Source organism: Rousettus aegyptiacus, unplaced genomic scaffold, assembly GCF_014176215.1.
Source record: "Rousettus aegyptiacus isolate mRouAeg1 unplaced genomic scaffold, mRouAeg1.p scaffold_m13_p_13, whole genome shotgun sequence".
Taxonomy (NCBI): domain Eukaryota; kingdom Metazoa; phylum Chordata; class Mammalia; order Chiroptera; family Pteropodidae; genus Rousettus; species Rousettus aegyptiacus.
The window spans coordinates 9,548,141-9,567,801 of record NW_023416288.1 but is presented as its reverse complement, the minus strand read 5'-3'; the positions used below and the strand labels follow the sequence as shown (position 1 = coordinate 9,567,801).

General features: G+C 31.9%; 1 protein-coding gene across 4 annotated transcripts in view; it reads left to right on the top strand.

Annotated features, from left to right (window-relative positions):
* Positions 1-19,661, top strand: part of PCLO (piccolo presynaptic cytomatrix protein) — a 353,044-nt gene that overhangs the window by 230,663 nt on the left and 102,720 nt on the right. For all 4 annotated transcript variants that reach the window (XM_016162724.2, XM_036230302.1, XM_036230303.1 and 1 more), the window contains exon 10: positions 14,731-14,856. In XM_016162724.2, coding sequence (XP_016018210.2) covers positions 14,731-14,856 — 126 coding nt within the window. The remainder of the gene's footprint in view (positions 1-14,730; positions 14,857-19,661) is intronic.

Here is a 19,661-nt window from a genome sequence, read left to right as displayed (position 1 = left end):
CCCCCTGGTTCTCACAAGAAGATATGATGGACTTGGTTGAATAATTCTGTGGACTGGCAGGAAACTGAAACCCACTTACTCAGGGATAAGCAGGAACCAGGAACCTCACCTGATACTGTTGATAAGGAGAGCTGTTTGGCAAGGGGACCTTATTCATTAGAGTAGGGAGGGGATTTTATGGTTAGGCCATTCAAGGCCCTCCTAATTTTATCATTTATTGAGGCAACACATAATGTCAAATCAATTTTAGGCTTTAGACCATAATTAGCACTGTTATGTCCTTTGAATGACATATCTATTTAATACTGGAGAGCAGATTATTGTTATTTGGGTATTTTTGTTTTGTTTTGCTATGCTACAGAGTATATAACAAGAACAAAGGTAATGGCCAGATCATGATGAACTAAGTAGACAAATAAACAGTCTCAATTTAATTTGATAAGCAGTATGGGCATCCTTGAAAGCATGGAAAATATAGCTTCCTTTGTGAGGTTTTTTTTTTTTTTAATTGTTGTTTGTTTCAAAGTTGAATTCTGAAAGAAGACTAACCATAATGAAAAAGGTACACTAGTTTTTTTAAATAAGTTCGATTACCTTTTCCTGAGACTGCATTGCTGTCCTCAAATAGAGTATAACAAATAAAGATAACTGAGGCAAGAATGGGGTGAGCTGCACCATGTGGTTTAGATGAAGTATGGCTAATACCCATTTCATATCTCTCTAACATCATCTGTGTGAACATTTCAGGAGAAAACTATTTTTTTCATATCAGTTCAAGTCTTAGAAATAGAAAGTTAAAACAATTGTCATCTCTTCTGCTTCTCATGGGAGACCAAGAAAAAGTGTAACTGTCACCTTGAGAACATGTGTGTTCTAACCTAACTACTAGAACATCTGGGGAACTGAACAGATCCTGTGAAGTAGACCCTGACACCAAAATTCCTCCTTCCCCGTTCAGGATGGCTTTTTATTTTTTTTAACAATGCAGTTATATATGATATGATTCTCAGTATAAGCCTCTCAAATTATTTTTAGGAATTAACTAAGTGTAAAACTCTAGAAATAAAGTTCAGATTGAATTTCTTCTAAAATCATAATTTCTTCCTGGTAAATTTTAGTGAACTCCTGCATTCATTTCCTCAGTAACAGGAAACATTTATCATCAGGACTACTTCTACGTTAACATCGTTACTTCTGCTGACATCTGTCAGAACAAATATTGATTGCACAATTGTGTTCTCACTAAGGAAGTGACATTATAGGCTTTGCTTCTGAGTACATTTTTCTATGTACTCTTAATAAAATTAAATTAATTAATCGATTCTGTGAAGAGAGGATGAAGACATTCAAGATGTTCACCCTAAAGGAGAGAAGGATAAGTGATAATATTAATGTGAAATTTAAGGGTATAAGTGTAAAATGTACATGAATTGGCCATGGAAAACTGGGCAATAAGAAATGATATTTAATTAAAGGAGTGAGCATGTATATTGATCTTCTAGAAAATTTTCTTGACAATTAGAGCAATGAGTGAAAGTGTATAGAAAGAACAAGGATGTGGGAATCAAGAAAAAAAAGACACTAATCTTAACTTCATGTCCATTTCAGAACATAAAGTTAAGATTAGTGTCTTTTTTTTTTCTTGATTCATACCTTTATGTCCTGAAATGGTAATGTATAGTACTTAACATGAAAAGTTGTAGAGAAAGAAAAAAAGAAACAGTTTAAGACACATAGAAGAAACTCTGGAAATGTTAGTTACTTTCTTTTTCTTCTCTCCCTGAATTCGTTAGTACAAAGTCATATGTTTTGAGATATTTGACAATTAAAGTTTAATAACTCTAATATAACAGAAAATGAGGTGAAATAAATAAAAGCAATTCATTTTTTGTTTAAAGCATAATTTCACTGGACTGTTTGAATATTCTTAGTTTGGTAACCTAACAACATGTAACATTTTTGTTTATTCCAGGTAGTACTAATCATTTTTAATAGAGTAATGAAAATAACCAAAATAATTATATTAAATAACTCTTTGAAAACTATCCCATGAATAATATAGGAAGATAGAAGCTATCGAACTATATTGAATATTCCCTTCACAGTAACTAATTGGTTTAAATGAGAACAAGTTTCACCTAGAGTACAAAAATAATCTGGATAACTGGATTTTATTTATAACCTTAAAGTGACTCAGCAAATTCAGGACTTTTTTCTTCAAAGCAGTTCCTCAACTCTTCCCCAAAATAGTGGTAATTATAATAATTATACTACCAGGATTGTATGTTTGTTCTTTATATATTTTCATATTAAGATATATAAGTATTAATCCAATTACTTATTCATTTAACAGCTATAACAATTCATATTTGTAATATAAATGCTAAAATACATGAATAATATAAACTAATTCTAAAAAAGTAATGATTTTATCTTTGTAATGTTTGATAAAGACATAAAAAAAAGAAATAGAAATATATTCATCAATTAAAAAATTGAAATTATATTGACAAAGTAAACATAATCTTTCCCAACTAATCAGTTACAGCCACACATTAAATCATACTGTATGATTTGTGGGCCGCCTAAACAAGAAACGTTTCTCTCCTCAGTCTTGACTGAGAGATGCAATCTCCTGATTTTTATTCTATCTTGGTAATCTCTCCATTTAATAGTCAGATTGCAATCTCTCCCATCACTGTCCTCTCCACAACTGGATGAATGAAGGAAGGGCTGGATATGCTACTCTCAAACCCATCCTTTCTGATTCTCAACCAAGTACGTGCACTAACCAGACAGGAGACGCATGGCTAAGTCACTCATTTGTAATGAGACTGTGGGCACCATTCTGACTTTCCCACACATTAGGTGTTGCCTTGAGCACTTAACCTCACAAAGCTTCATTTTCCTCATAGAAGGTTTTTATTTGTTCTTTTGACTTTAGGATTCAATGAGTTAATGTAATTTTAAAGACATTTTCTAAACACGGAATACAATATAAATCTATTTTTAACATTATCATTGCTACATTAGCCCAACTTGGGGAAAAACAGGCATTTGGGTTTCATTTAGTCTTTATTCATTCCTCTTTGTTTATGAAAGGCAAAAGGTTATTTTTTTCATGGCATATTTCCCCTTCAGTCCTACCCTCTATCACTGCTCAATCACTGTGGTAATGTTGAAATACAAATGTTCCATAAGTTTTGCTACCAAGAGAAAGTCCATATGTATTACATGCACAAAAAACTCAAAATACAACTTTCATCTCTGTATTGATTTTTTTATTGATGTGTCACTAATTACCACAAGTTTAATGGCTTAAAACAATGCATATTTATCTCACAGTTTTTATGGCTCAAGAATCTACGCATGGCTTAACTGGGGCAGGATCTCACAAGGCTGTAATCTGCATTAGCCAGGCTGCATTCTTTTCTGGAGCTTAGGGGTCATCTTCCAAACTCACATGGTTGTTGGCTGAGTCCCTCCAAGTTGTGAGACAAAGTTCTTGGTTTTCTTGCTGGTTCTCAGCTGGTGGCCACTCTCAGCATCTAGAAACACTCCCCAGCCCCCATTCCTTGCCATGTAGCCCTCTCACAGGCTTTCTTTCATGTGGCACTTTACTCCTTCAAGGCCGGCAGTGATCTCATTCTAGCTGGCTAAGATGGAGTCTTATATAATAGCATGGTAGTGACTATCACATCACCTTTATCAAATCTTATTGGGTTGAAACAAGTCACAAGTTCTACTTGTACTCAGAGGGAGTACAGAATGTGACTCATTAAGAGTCACAATAGTGTATGTCTGCCACAATCTTCTATTATGTTCAGAAGTTCAAAAAGAACACTTAACACTCAATTTTGAATTTGAATAGCATTATCTTTTAAATAAAACAGACATTTATTTTGGAGAGCACATTATAGCTTTAGACTAATGTGAAATTAAAGTATTTCATTTCCAATGACATTATAGGGTTACATAAGTGTCTCCTCCAATACAACAACTTTCTTTAATGCATGTGGTACATGACCCCACACTCAGTCCTGGCCTGACAGTAATAATATCAGTAGCTATACAAGTCACTGTTAAAGCCCTATCTATAAGCTGACCCTATCTTATAATTTTAAACATCTACTTTTATATAAAATAATCATTTTGTTTTGGGCCTTAAGTATGGCTAAATGCAAAAATTGTTTTTATTTAGATGTAGTTGAAATATTATATTAGTTTCAGGTGTATAATATAATGATTCCATAGTTGTACGTATTGGGAAATGATCACCACAATAAATCTAATTAACATTTATCACCATGTTAGTTACAAAAGTTTTATTCTTATGACAAAAACTGTTACACTCTTAGCCACTTTAAATATATAATGTAATATGAATATAATCACCATGCTGTACATCCCCACGATTTATTATTAGTTTGTAATTGGAGGTTTGTACTTTTAAACCTCTTTCATTTATTTCTCACACCCCATACCCTCCCACCTCTGGCAATCACCAGTCTATTTTTTGTTTTTATTAACTCGTTTTGGGTTTTGTTTGTTTGTTTGTTTTTTGTTTGTTTTGTTTGGTTGGTTGGTTTTGGTTTTCTGGGGGCTTTATTAGAGTTCACATATATTAAGATAGGACAGTATTTGTTTTTCTCTGACTGACTTCTTTCTCTTAGCATAAAGCTTTAAAAGTTCATTCATGAGGCAGAAATAACAAAATTTCCCTTTTTTTATGTCTCAATAATATTCCATTATGTATACCACATTTTCTTTCTCTATATCTGTTGATGAACTTAGTTGGCTTTTGTAAATAATGCTGCAATGAATATGGGAGTGCATATATCTTTTTGAATTAGCATTTTCATTTTATTCAGATAAATATTCAGAAGTAAAATTGCTGGGTCATATGGTAATGCTCCTTTAAATTTTTTGATGAAACTCCATACTGTTTTATGTATTAGCTGCACCAGTTTACATCCCCATGAACAGTGCACTAGGGTTCTCTTTACTCCACATCCTCACCAACACTTGTTATTTATTTTTTGATGATAGCCATTCGAACAGGTGGAGGTGATATCTCACTGTGTTTTGATTTTCATTTCCCTGATGATTAGTGATGCTGAGCAACTTTTATGTACCTATTGACCATCTATATATCTTCTTCATAAAAAACGTCTATTCATATCCTTTGCCCATTTTTAATCAGGTTGTTTGATTTTTTGCTACCATATGAGTTCTTTATATATTTTGGACATTAACCCTTTATAAACTATTATTTGCATATATTTTATTTCATCAGTTGCCTTTTCATTTCTTTCCTTTGCTGTACAGAAGTTTTTTAATTTGGTGTGTTTTCACTTATTTTTCTTTTTTTGCCTTTGCTGGCAAATCCAAAATAGCACTGCCAAGACTGATATCAAGGAGCTTATTGTTTGTTTTCTTCTAGGAGTTTTATGGTTTCAAGTCTTACATTCAAATTTTTAATATACTTTGAGTGAATTTTTATCTATGTTATAAGATAAAGATCATTTTATTTTTTTTGCATGTGACTGTCTAATTTTCCCAACACTATTGAAGAAACCACCTTTTCTCATTGTATATTCATGGTTCCTTCATTGTAAATTAATTGACCATATACGTGTGGGTTTATTTTTTTTTACTCTATTCTGTTCCATTTATCTATATGTCAGTTTTTATGCCAATACCATAGTTTTGATTACTATAGCTCTGTAATATTACTTGAAATTAGGGAGCATGGTGCCTCCAGGAAATAAATTTGTATTTAAGTTCGGACCTATCTTGTCCAATATGGTGTGAGTATAAATAGTATCATACATGCTTTAAGCACTATGTAACATTTTTACCTTAACATTATTCCAACTAACATTACATTAGAAAAGACAAGTGTGAACTTTCATTCATGAAAATGAGATAAAATGTTATCTTCAAACCTTTTATGTATGTAAAGGATACATACTCAAAACTAGGAAAAAGGTCTGCGACCATGCCACCCTGAACAAGCCTGATTCCATCTGATCTCAGATGCTAAGCAGGATCAGGTCAGGCCTGGTTAGTACTTAGATGGGAGACTACCTAGGAATACCAGGTGCTATAGACATTAAATAAACAAATAAACAAACAACAAACAAATAAATAAATGAAAACTAGGAAAAAGGGTGCTATACAGCAATTGGATAGATTAGAAAAAAAGCTCATGGGAATAGCCGAGCTTGTAATTTGCATGCTCAGGTTTACAGTCAGATTAGATTTGGGATGAATATGTTTTTGCCATTTTGATGTTACTGAAACAATCTTTGGATTGCTCTTAAGGCGATTGATATGCTTAGTGTATTTATAAGAATTTTTTAATTTTGTATAATGTAGAAATTAGTGGGTGAGAGAGTATAAAAATAAACTTTCACAACCTTACTCAGGAGTATAGTTAACATGTAAACTATAAAAATAGATTTAACTGAATTGTTCTTCAGGGACTTTTCCATTAGCCTTAGTACTTCATTAGCATTAACATTTATATAGATAATCTACCTTTTTCTTTAAACCAGCCAATGACATTACCAAACTATACAATATATCTTTATTCTATGATAACTTTATTATGGATAATAACCTTTATTAATTTAAAGACCGTGATATGTTCACTGATAAACTTTTCTTTCCTTGATTCTTAGATATAGCATAGGATAGTGTTGAAATAAGTATTTTAATTTTGTCTAAACTTAATGTTCTAATTACAACATCAAAACACTTTACATATTATTTTAATGATGAAAATAAAAACATTCTTAGTAATACTTTAAAACACCACAGCTTTTAATGTAATGTTAATAAATATATAAAATAAGATTTAAACTGCAAATTTAAATGCAAATATAAAGACATTTTTAGTATGCTCGCATTTATTTTTTCAGTTTATTTTTTATTTCAGCTCTATTGGGGAATACAGGATTTATAATATTGTAAGATATATTAAGTGTACATCATGATGATTTGATTTATGAATATATTGTGAAAGCGTTCCCTCCATCTAGTTTATTAATGTATTTATCACCTCATATATTTATCTTTTTTTGCATGTACAAGAATATCTGTTGCATTCTTTTAGCGAATATCAAGCATACAATACAGTGTTAACAACTATAGTCATGTTTTACATCAGACCTTTTGCTAAAAGTTTGTATACATTTACCAACCACTCCTTACTTCCCTCACCCCAAGCCTTTATCTTTCTCTGTCTGGCTTATTTCACTGAGCCTAATGCCCTCAAGTTCCATCTAGTTTGTCCCAAATGGCAGGGTTTCCTTTTCCTCATGGCTGAATAATATTCCATTTTTATCTATCATCTAGCTAGCTATCTATCTATTTATCTATTTATCTAACTTATGAAATGTTCACCCCAATAAATCTAGTACCCATCTGAAACTATACATAGTTATTACAATATCATTGACTTTAGTCCTTATGCTATACTTTACATTCTCATGACTATTTTTATAACTGGCAGTTTGCTCATCTTAATCTATTCACTTTTTCACTCATCTCCTCAACCCCCTACTATCTGACAACCATTAAAATGTTCTCTGTATCTATGAATTTGTTTCTGTTTTGTTTGTTCACTTATTTGGGTTTTTTTTAGATTCCATATATAAGTGACGTCATATGATATTTGTCTTTCTCTGTCTGACATTTCACTTAGCATAATATCCTCTATGTCCATCCATGTTGTTGTAAATGGCAAGATTTCACTCTTTTTATAGTTGAGTCATATTCAATTGTACCTATGTACCACAACTTCTTTTTCCATTTGTCATATCAATGGACACTTTGGTTGCTTTCATATTTTGACTATTGTAAATAACACTGCATTGAACATAGGGATGCATATGTCTTTTTGAATTAATATTTTAGGCTTTTTGGATAAATATGCAGAGTACAATTGTGTGCCCTTCTTTCTCTTATTATAGCCTTCCATTTTCAGGAAATATCTTTTTCCATTCCTTTACTTTCAGTCTGTGTGTGTCTTTCAAACTGAAGTGAGTCTCTTGTAGACAGCATATGTATGGGTTTTATTTTCTTATCCATTCAGACACCCTATGTATTTTCATTGGAACATTTAATCCATTTACATTTAAAGTAATTATTTATAGGTATGTAGCTATTGCTATTTTACTTTTCATAATTTTTTTCCGTCTTAAAGAAGTTCCTTTAACATTTTTTGTAATTATATTTCAGTAGTGATGAACTCCTTTAGCTTTTTTGTGTCTGAGAAGCTTTTTATCTGTCCTTCAGTTTTAACAAATAGCTTTGCTGGGTAGGTAGAGTAATTCGTTTGTTGGTCCTTGCTTTATATCACTTGAATATTTCATTCCAATCTCTTCTGGCCTGCAAATTTTCTGTTGAGACATCAGCTGACAGTTTTATGGGATCTCTCTTATAAGTAATTAACTACTTTTTCTGTTTTTAAGATTCTCTCTTTGTCTTTAACCTTTGGCATTTTAACTCGGATGTGTCTTGATGTGGGCTTCTTTGAGTTCATCTTGTTTGAGACTCTCTGTGGATCCTGGACTTACATGTCTTTGTCCCTCACCAGGTTAGGGAAATTTTCTATCTATATTTTTTAAATAGGTTTTTAATTATTTGCTGTCTCTCTTCTGCATCTGGTACCCCTATAATGTGAATGTTGTTATGCTTGATGTTGTCCCAGAGATCTCTTAAACTATACTCTTTTTTTTTTCATTCTTCTTTTTTTTCTGTTCTGATTGAGTGTTGCTGCTACCTTATCTTCCAAATTGTTGATTTGATTCTCTGCTTCATCTAATCTACTTTTAGTCTCCTCCAGTGTATTCTTCATTTTAGTTATTGTAGTCTTCATTTCTGATTGGTTCCTTTTTATGTTTCCTAACTCTGTTTTTATGTTTCCTATCTCTTTGTTTAAATTCTCACTGAGTTCATCTACTCTTCCCCTAAGTTCATTGAGCATCCTTATAATCAATGTTTTGAATTCTGCATCTGATAGATTTCTTGTCTCCATTTTATTTAGTTCTTTTTCTGAATATCTGTTCTATTCTTTCTTTTGGAACATGCTTCTTTTCTTCTCATATTGGCTTACTCCTTATATTTGTTTCTATCTATTAGATAGATCCGCTACATCTCTTGGTCTTATTTGAGTGGTCTTATGTAGTAGGTATTCTGTAGGGCTCAATGGCACAGTCTCTCTGGTAACTGTATCTGAGTACTCCAGGTGTGTCCCTCGTATGGATTGTGGGTGTCTTCCTGTTGTAGTTGAGTCTTTATTGCTGATAGCAAGTCAATGGGAAGAACTGAACTTCAGGCTAACCAGCTGTGCAGAATAGCCATGACTATAGCAGAGGAGTTGTTGTGCAGGGGCTAACTCCACAGAGCAGGATTCGCTTTAGTAGGGTGCCTGTTGAGTTCGCCCTTTGCATGTGTCATTTGTGGAAGTGATTGGTGCTATGATATGATATGAAGCTGGCCACCAGGTCTATTGGTTCTGGGGCCTTGGGAAGGCCTCTGGTGTAGGTCAGGGTTAGCCACTGCCTATGCCCAGCCCAGACCACCTGGTATGACCTACAAAGTGATCTAAACATGGTTACCACTTGTGCTGAGCTTGGAGGCACCTGGGAAAAGCTAAGTTGCAAACTGAGGCTGGATGCCAATAATGCTAAGCTCGGGGGCACTTAGCAAGAGATAGAGGGCATACTGAGGCCAGATACTGCTTGTTTAGGGTTTGTGAACTTTTGAAAAATTTTGGAGAAGTCTGAACCATGAGCCAACACAGGCTGTTTGTATGGGGAAAAATATATATATATAGAAGCAGCTTAGGTGGACTTGCATGTTGGGTGATATGGGGCAGGGAGTGGTTCTCAAGAAATCATGTGGGTGGGGCCAACAGTATCATCATCCAGGTTGATGAAGATTCAGACTTGGTGCCCATCTGTGCCTGCAGCCTGGGCAGGGGTAAAGGCTCAGCAAAGAAACAATGACTTCTACTAGCACTTCTGTTTGGGAGAAAGCTGCCCTTCTGGACCTCTTCCTGAAGCCAGACAATTCAGTTCTTCTCTGAATGTCACTGATGCTTTTCAAGCTGCTACCCCAGTGCTGTCACTCAGAACAAGTATGTCAATGAGTAAATCCATGTACATGCCCTTTAAGAGGAATACCTGGGACTCTAGTAGCCCTCCATCTCACTCAGCCACAACCCCCACTGGTTTTCCAAGCCAGAAGTTATGGGGACTTTTCCAACCTTGGACTGGAGAGCCTGGTATGGGGCTGGCAACCCTTGCACCTGAAGGGGGCGACCTTCGCAGCCAAGATATTCCTATTTTTTAAGCACCATACCATGAGTGTAGAGCCTAAATATTCTGTTTCTACCCCTCCTACCAGTCTCAACCTGTCTTCTCCAGTATATCTTTTTAATTACAGGACTCTGTTCAGCTCCTCTTCAGGCCGATCTCAAAGATAGTTGTTCTATAGTTTAGTTATAATTTTAATGTGGTCTTGGGTGGATGCAAGCACAACATCTACCTCATTCTTTTCCTTTTTGCTCCTCTATTTGGATGAATCCCACTATTGTGTATTCAGCTTTACTTATTCTTTCTTTCTTCTACTTCTCTAGTCTATTGTTGAGACCCTCCTTTGTGATTTTGCAGTTCAGTTATTATATTATTAGCTCTGGTACATGCTTATATTTTCTATCGTTTTGTTGAAATTTTCACTTTGTTCATCCATCAGTCTCCTAATGTTGGTGAGCATCATTCAAATTATTTTGAATTTTTTTTTCTAATAAATAACTTATCATTAAGATCTTTTTCTGGAGTTGTATCTTGTTTAGCTTGAAACACATTTCTTTCCTTCTCTGTGTTGGTTTCTGTACCTGAATAAAACAGCCACCTCTCCCAGTTTTGATGGAATGGTCTCATGTAGGTGTTGAATATTATTATTTATCCTGGCCCAAGAGCTTAGTTGTATTTCAAATCTGTGATTGCCCAAGCTTTCTTACTTATATTTAATGGCTCCCAGTAGTTTAGGATGTGCCAAAAACTGTTTTGATGTGGATATTATCTCATTCACCTGATGTGTAGGAATCACTCAGCTAGTTTCTGGGTTTCTTTGAAAGGGAATTGCTCCACATTAACTGTTCATTTGGTATGTTCATGGGATGAGGTGAATTCAGGAGCCTCCTATTCTACCATTTTGGACCAGAACTTTAAAACTAACTACATAATAATATATTTATCACATAAATTATAACATACATAGAGTCTTGAAAATATCAAATGCATTTAAAATTTTATCCTAAGGTTATTAATGTAATACTTTTTCTTAATGATTTTGCTATTTTTATCATTGAACTTCTCTTATTCCCTATATACTGTAAAGGACTTTTGAAATTTAGATTTCCCTGTAAGACTTTCTTAACCACATCTATGCTTATATACTGTGAAATTACATAACTTTTGATAATCTCTTTGCTGAAGCTCCTGTGTTCTCTGTAGTAACATTGATCTCTCTACTGTGCCATACTATAACCTCAAGAGCAAGATCAATGCGTTTTTATGGAATATAACTGACAAAGCATTTTTAACAATGATTCTAGATGAAAGAGAAGCAGAGAAGCAGACAAAGTTGTTATTGATAAAAACTTATCAAAATTTGAAAATGATAATATAAACATTACTTACCAAGGACCATTTAGATCTAAACGTTTAAGTTAAATGTTAATTAATGTTTCATGAGTTTATTAAATCTTTTATTAAAATTCTACTTTTGGGATTTGAGCTGGGATTTAGGATTTTATTTTTATAAAAGCATTTTTGTTCATTTTATCTATGTTTAATACATAAAATATCAAAGTGCAGCTATTGAATGTTAAATACAATTTTAAAATTTTTATTTCTATGCTACTTTATTATGTACATGAAAAATGATAGTAGCAACCACAGCAATATTAACAAGTAGCACAGTAATTTTTGAAAATTTACTATGTGCCTGAAGTAGTACATATGTGTGTGTGTGTGTATATATATATTCTCATTTCTCATAATATTGTCATGACTTTATATTACTCCCATTTTACCAATAATGCTGAGGGTGATAAAGTATATGTAGAAAATGTTTTGAGTAGTTGAATTCACTAGTGTAAGGTTGTATTTTACAAAATTAAATAATTATTGTTTTGCTACCTGTTAAGATAGATATAATTATAGTTTACTATCACCAATCCTTTAGTACAGGGTTTTAGAATGTGCTCAGTCACTAAAAATCAAATGGCACTAAAGACCCAACTTAACTCTCAAGACATTTTCATCTACAGGATAAAATTATAATCACATTTTTAAAAGTAGTAACATTCTAATTAATATATTTTGAAGTTTTACAACTGACTTTTTAGCTATACCTTTACAGGGTGTAACAATTCTATTTATAGATTCTAATCATAAGACTGCATCATATCATATATAGTGCTGAAAATATTTTTCATGGGCAACATGTATATTCTAGTTTTAAGCTTAAAAATAAATAAGTAAAACTAATTCCCTGAGCACACTTCTTTACCTTACTCTAGATTTCTCTCCTACACTCTAGCATAAATTATGATGAGTTTGATTTAAAGCATGGTCTTGAACATATACCTTAGCACTAAGGAAATCTCATGAATCATCTTTTGGGATTTCAGACTAGCCATGACTTAAAATTGATGTGAATGTACTGACCACATTAGAAATTTAATATCTGTGTGGGGTTTTTTAAAATCTTTACCAAGTAATGAATTACAGCTTGTGAGTGATTCAGCCATGGAAAGTGAAACCAAATCTTTGATTATCATCTATTTTTATTTGTTTACAGATACATTCCATGAAATAATCTTTTAATTACTTCCAGCTATTTTAAAATTCTCATTTTGTGATTTCTAAAATATCCTTATTATACTCAAAACATAGGCTAAACTAATTTAATGAAGACTGGCAAAAACTTATTTCATCTGCTACCCTTTAATACATTTATCTGATGTCTTACAATCATTCCTAGTGAATAATTAAAGGCTAATATCTAAGAACTCAACTAAGTCTCTACTCAGACTTAGTTGAGACTAAATTATATACTAGATGATGTTCTGAATTCATTCAGTTATATTAAATTTGTGTCATAAATTACTCTGTACTAAGAATGATAACAGTGGACCAAGAAATTTGTGACAGAAATCTTCACAGTGGCACCAGAGGAATTTAGAAGTGTATAGCTAATTTGTTTTTGTTTTGAGGCTAAATCATTAGAACACTTAACCTTATGAAAAAGTAGATAGAGGTGGTCAGGTAGTAGAAAATTAGGGGAAGATAAGTGGGGGGAAAAGGGAAGGAGGAGAGGGGAGGGGAAGGGAGGGGAGGGGAGGGGAGGGGAGGGGAGGGGAGGGGAGGGGAGGGGAGGGGAGGGGAGGGGAGGGGAGGGGAGGGGAGGGGAGAGGAGAGGAGAGGAGAGGAGAGGAGAGGAGAGGAGAGGAGAGGAGAGGAGAGGAGAGGAGAGGAGAGGAGAGGAGAGGAGAGGAGAGGAGAGGAGAGGAGAGGAGAGGAGAGGAGAGGAGAGGAGAGGAGAGGGCAGAAGAGAAAGAGGGAGGCAATTCATTTGAAACTATCACCTGGAAATAAGAAACCGTGTTTTACTAAAACATATCCCTACTTGATAAATGACAGAAAGGTTTCATAATTCAGTGCTACTACTTGTTGAATGTTTGAACTGTGTTGGTACTGGATTTGAAAGAGAGATGGCTTTTAAAATTTGGAGATTTTGAAAGTTGAAATTGGTACTTTAATCACTGAATGGAATGTATTTTAATTTAAAGAGCTAATTAACTATATTTTCAATAAAAGAAAACACTTCTGCTTTTTAAAAATACTTTCACTTTAAAATCTCCTTGGCATTTGTAACAAAAATATATCTGCATATACTTACCAATTTTTAGCTTATTTAAAAAATATATAAACTTAAAATACCAATACTCCTTTTCTATCTCAATTATATTTCTTATGATATTTATTCTCCATCTTTCTTTTTCATGTGACTAATTACAGAAAAATCTGTTCTGTGGAATAAAGAACAGCTTACTCAGTTGTTCATCAGTCAAGAATAATTTTATTGTGCCTTGTAGTAAGTGCCATGTTAATGTACAGACAATATTATCTAATGAATTAAGGCTGAAAAATGAATAATAATTCATGTTATAATTATGTTTTCATTTTATCGATTGTTTTCACTCAATTACTTGTATGTTTGAATTATAACTTCCCAATTTATGATAGCCATTACTACCTTTTTATAGACAAAATTCTCCTCAGTTTCATAAGTAAATCATATGCTCAAGAGTTTCTTATACTGGGAACATTCTCATACAAAATTTTTACAAAATATCTGTTCATAATAGACAAACCCTTAGTATATTGCTAAATATGGATGAATTAAAAAAAAATTGTTAATATCAGGTTAATCATTTTTGATCCTACCAAGATTCCAGAAAGTTCTATTTTATATAAACTATAATTGAAATCAGAATAATGTCCTTGTTACTGGTGTCCAGTTCTAATACACAGGTCATAATTAACTTCTGCGTACCAAATCCCACTTTTTGTGCACCTTATAACTTGTGACAACTGTTATCATTCCTTAAATTATTAATAATAATTTATTAATTGTTTAATACAGGTAATGGATTAGGAATTAGAATTGTGGGTGGTAAAGAAATCCCTGGACATAGTGGAGAAATTGGAGCCTATATTGCCAAGATTCTTCCTGGGGGATGTGCAGAACAGACAGGGAGACTTATAGAAGGTAAGAATAAAGATTTCAAAGTAAATTAAAATAAATGAACTCATAATAAGTATATATTAATTTAATATACACATTTTCTCTTCTTCTACTGCCTAGGAATACTTTTTCTTGTGGTTAATTGTGAAATTTTGATACAGTAATATAAAAGAAAATATATTCTCAACTGTATTTTTTTCAATTGTGTGTCCTTTTGGCAATTGGTTTGCTATGGGAATATCTTGTTTAAGAAACTGTAATTAGTCAAGATTTTTTATTGACTGGGGCAATATTAGATTTAAAAACACTGATTGTAGGAATTAACATTTCATAAATACCAAGAGAATTTATATTTAAATCATAAAAACATCAGATGATTCAGTACATGCTAATGTAAGTCAGGTCAACAAACTATGGACGATCCAAGGACCAAATCCATCTGCTGCCTGTTTCCATAAATATTGTTTTATTGGAGCATAGCCAGTCATTAATTTACATATTGAACATGGATCCTTTTCCACAATAGCAGAACTGTATTCACAAAGGAGATTATATGGTCTACATAGCCTAAAAAAAAATGCTCTTTGACCCTTTACAGAAAAATGTGCCAACTTCTGTCCTAGTTACTGTCTTCACCTTTTTACATCAGAAGCATTTTAAAATAATAAACTTTACAGATCTATCTAATGGCCCATAGAGTTTATATTTGATTAGTTTCCTTCAGTAAAATGTTACAGCTTGATTCAAAATGATAATTTTCATTTATTAATTAGATGATACTCATTTGTATTTTCTACATCCAAGTTTGCAAGTTTTCAGCAATATTGTTTATAAAGAGCATTATTTTTTATCATAAAGTAGGTTCAACCTATCCTATTTATACTCTAAATAAATACTTATTTGAAAAGTGTTTTTCTGTTATTTCATAGTTTAATAATTAGGGTTGCCTGTTATTGCTTAAATCTTTTAATTACATTAAACTTAGACACTGTCATTGTCTTTAATTAAATGTATTGGAACCTACAGAAAAAAGTCCCTAGATATTTTGATAGACTATTAGAATAAAAACATACTTGAGGCAATATTTATTCATCACAGTGTTCCACTGGAACCAGCTTACACTACCAACTCACTAAGATATGCTGCATACATCTCTAGAGCTTTGCATTCAGTGCTATCATGATAGCTTGAATTGGAAATCGTGAGAGGATTTACAACACTGAAGTAAGAAAATACTGTAAATTAGGACATTTTTTGTTTGTTTATTTGCTTGTTGGTTTGCAGAATGAGTTTACCAGGATATCATTAAATATGTACCTGAAAACACATTTTTAAAAATATCATAATGGTATTCACAAAACAGGGACAGTTGGAAGAGCTAGTCAGATAGCTAAATGAAGGACTATACTTTATGAGTATATAACAATTATGAGCAAATCATTGGATCTGTATGAATTTTCTGACTATATTCCAATCATCCCCAAGGCTATTCTTTCAGTGTTGCAGTCTAGTTAAGATATAGGAATTGAGACCCATTTTTAAGAATGGGAGTGCTATTATTGCTTTCATACTCCAAAAATAAATGAATATTCTATCTTATTTTAAAATAAAATTTGCAACAATAACTAATTTGATAAAGATACTTGAATAATATAAAAATTTCATATACTTCTTAGTATTTATACCATGGTAATTGGCAAATGCTACAAATCAAAGTGATTTAAAACAATTTCAATGACGCATACTATGATGAAGTAATATTCTTTGCACTTGATAGCTTATGTGGCCATTTTTAAGTTCATAAATTTAAATTAAAAATAGATATAAACTCATTCGAGAGAGAAATCGAATTGAAGCTAACATTAGATTTGTGATTTTATAAACTCAAAGATTTCCACTAAAGTCCTTATCTTTTTTCAAACTAGTAGTTTTGTAGTGTAAATCATTGGTTTAAGTGGGACATTATTAAATGCTATACACATATGATTTAAGATTTTATTTTTATTAATTACATTGTTTATTAATTTTTCCCAAAGTTTTGCCAAGATGCCAACCCAGACCTTTCTATGATTAGAGTCCAATTCTTGCACAACCCACACATATAATTTATTATTAATGATTTCCAGCTTTCTTTATTTTTCTTATAACATAGCTCTTTAATACAACATTTGGTAGTATTTATATTAGGTTCATGATGTTACCTTAACTATCAATATTTAGATCCTGTTTTCGAAACATTAAATATTTTGAAGAGTAACTTTGACATATGATAAATCATTTACTTTCTCTCATCCATAGGGCTATATCTATGTTCTATGAAACCAGGCTAGAATGATAAATGTTCATTCTTTTTATGACCAGAGATGAATTGATTAGAAGGCCATCAGTCCAAATGTCTATTCACAAGCACTGCTGTGTTTAGACCAGTACATTTTCTACATATGTGTATGTTATATATTCTGTCATATGTATAGGTTTATATACATATATATATAATTTTTATCTATAAAAATATAAATTTTTCTCTATCATTATGTTTTTCAGTTTTACATGATAGTCTTGTTCAGAAACAATTTGACTGAGTCTATTCTTTCTTCTGTTTTCTGAAAATTTGTAATAATTATTATTGCAAAAATTATAGGCTACTTTCAAGAAATTAGATTTAAAAAATTTCTACTATTACTTTGTGTGCCATCCCCTCAAATAAAAAAAAAAATACAATTAGAAAATGTTCCATTAATCAAAATTTTCATCAGCCTCAATGCTTAATAGATTATCAAAAAATTTCAAAGTGGTAGATTGGTTGAAACACAATGCTAATTTTTATGACTGATATGAGGCATTTCTATAATAATAGAAATTTTAGGTTACTAGAGTTTGGGTTTTTTTAATTTTAAAAATTGTTTTCATGACTGTTAATTTAAAAAATGTATTTATTAAAGAAATAAAGATTGTTTATTTTCCACAGTTTGAGGTTAATTCTTTTCTAATAAAAAATTATACGTATAGTATATGAATTGATAAATAGATGAATTATATGTTTATGTTTATATGATTTAATTTCTACAACTGTATAATGAATTCCAGGTAGACATAGGAATTAATTTGATCTCTTCCAAGTATATCATTCTGCATTTCTGAATAGAAAAGAATATAGACTGAGCCTTTATGATTCAAAATTGTCTTCCAGCTGATTTAAAACATGAATGATAATTGTTTGATTATAGAATTCTTAGATTCTACTTTTTTAACTCCAGACTTCGAAGCTGTTGTTCAGAAACAGTTTGAATCTACTGTTTTTTTCTGTTTTGTCACTTCTATAATAAACTTTTCAGATTCATCATGGTCTGACATGTTAAAACTCACAGGATTTCATGGCATAAACTCTTGATTTTTGTGAGAGCAAGAGTATTTTTCCAATTTCCTCTAGCTTTTTATTCTCTGGATTTATGGATTTGAAACATACTGACCAATCATGCGGGTTTTCTGATGTTCATAAGCCAAGTGCTATTCTGAAAGTACTCATTTATGTAACTAACATTAAATGGAGTAGAAAAAAAAAACCAAGTGTCCTTTCTGAGTCATTGCTTTAGTTATTTTTTTTTAAAAAAAAGATTTTTATTCGGCTTCTTTTTGAAAAATCTTTCTGATCATAGCTGTCTTATTAAATAATGTAGAATTTTGTGTTTCAGAATACTAAAAATTAGTAATAATTATTATCACAAAAATCATAGGCTACACTCAAGAAATTAGGTTTAAAACATTTCTATTACCTTGTGTACCATCCCCTAAAATAAAAAAAAAAAAAATACAGTTAGTGTTCCATTAATCGAAATTCTCTGAAACTGTCTTTTAGTATTTCAACAATCTACAATGATTTTCTAAAAGAACTCAAGCAATTAGGTCCTTGAGGGGTCCGATTTTTCAAATTCTTAAAATTTATTTCCCCAGAATATTTACTAAACATTCTTAAATACATACTGGACAAAGAATGATATTTTCCTACCTATATTTTTCCTTTTAATGCATAAGATCAGTTTTTGTTATGCTGAGAAAATGAAGACAAAAGATCTGGAGAACTAAACTACAAATCTAATTAAGTTTCTAAAGTACTATTTCTTGCTATTTGATTTAAGATTAAAATTGTAACAATTTTAGACTAATGGTGTTAGGACCATGAAATGGTCATCAATTTGGGGGTTTTAGATGGTATCTAATATTTTCTCATTTTAGCCTTTGATATTATTACTTTGCTTTGAAATAATTTGAATATCTAAAAGTATAGATGAATATATGGGCTTTGAATTTACATTTACAACTTCCCACTTTCATTTTAAATCTTTATCCTTAAACAAATAATTATAAAATTTATTTATATTATAATATCAAAACAAAGTTCATATACTCAGCACTTTAATGGCCTCGAAAAATTAAATGCTTCCTCTGTAATAAACTTACTGTTCTCTAGACTCTTTTACCTTGTGAAACTTACTGAATATCATTACAATTTTAGGAAGTTTTGAATTCACATCATGCTTTACGTTTTCTTTAAAAATAGCTCTTTTGTATTCTTTATATATTCTTCTCAGACCAAAGTTCCAACCAGCTTCAAATTTGGAGAGTCCATAATACAATTCTTATTATCTCGTGACAAGCACAGATTTTGTTCATTTCTCCTGACAAAGACCAGGTTCAATTCTTCTTTGTGTTCCATACCATGTTGTGCATATATCTATTGAATCCCTAAACACTGAATTCTTTTTTTCTGCGTACTTAGTACCCAGCATAGTGCCTGATAAAATAAGGTTTTAAGCAATTTATGTAGAAAT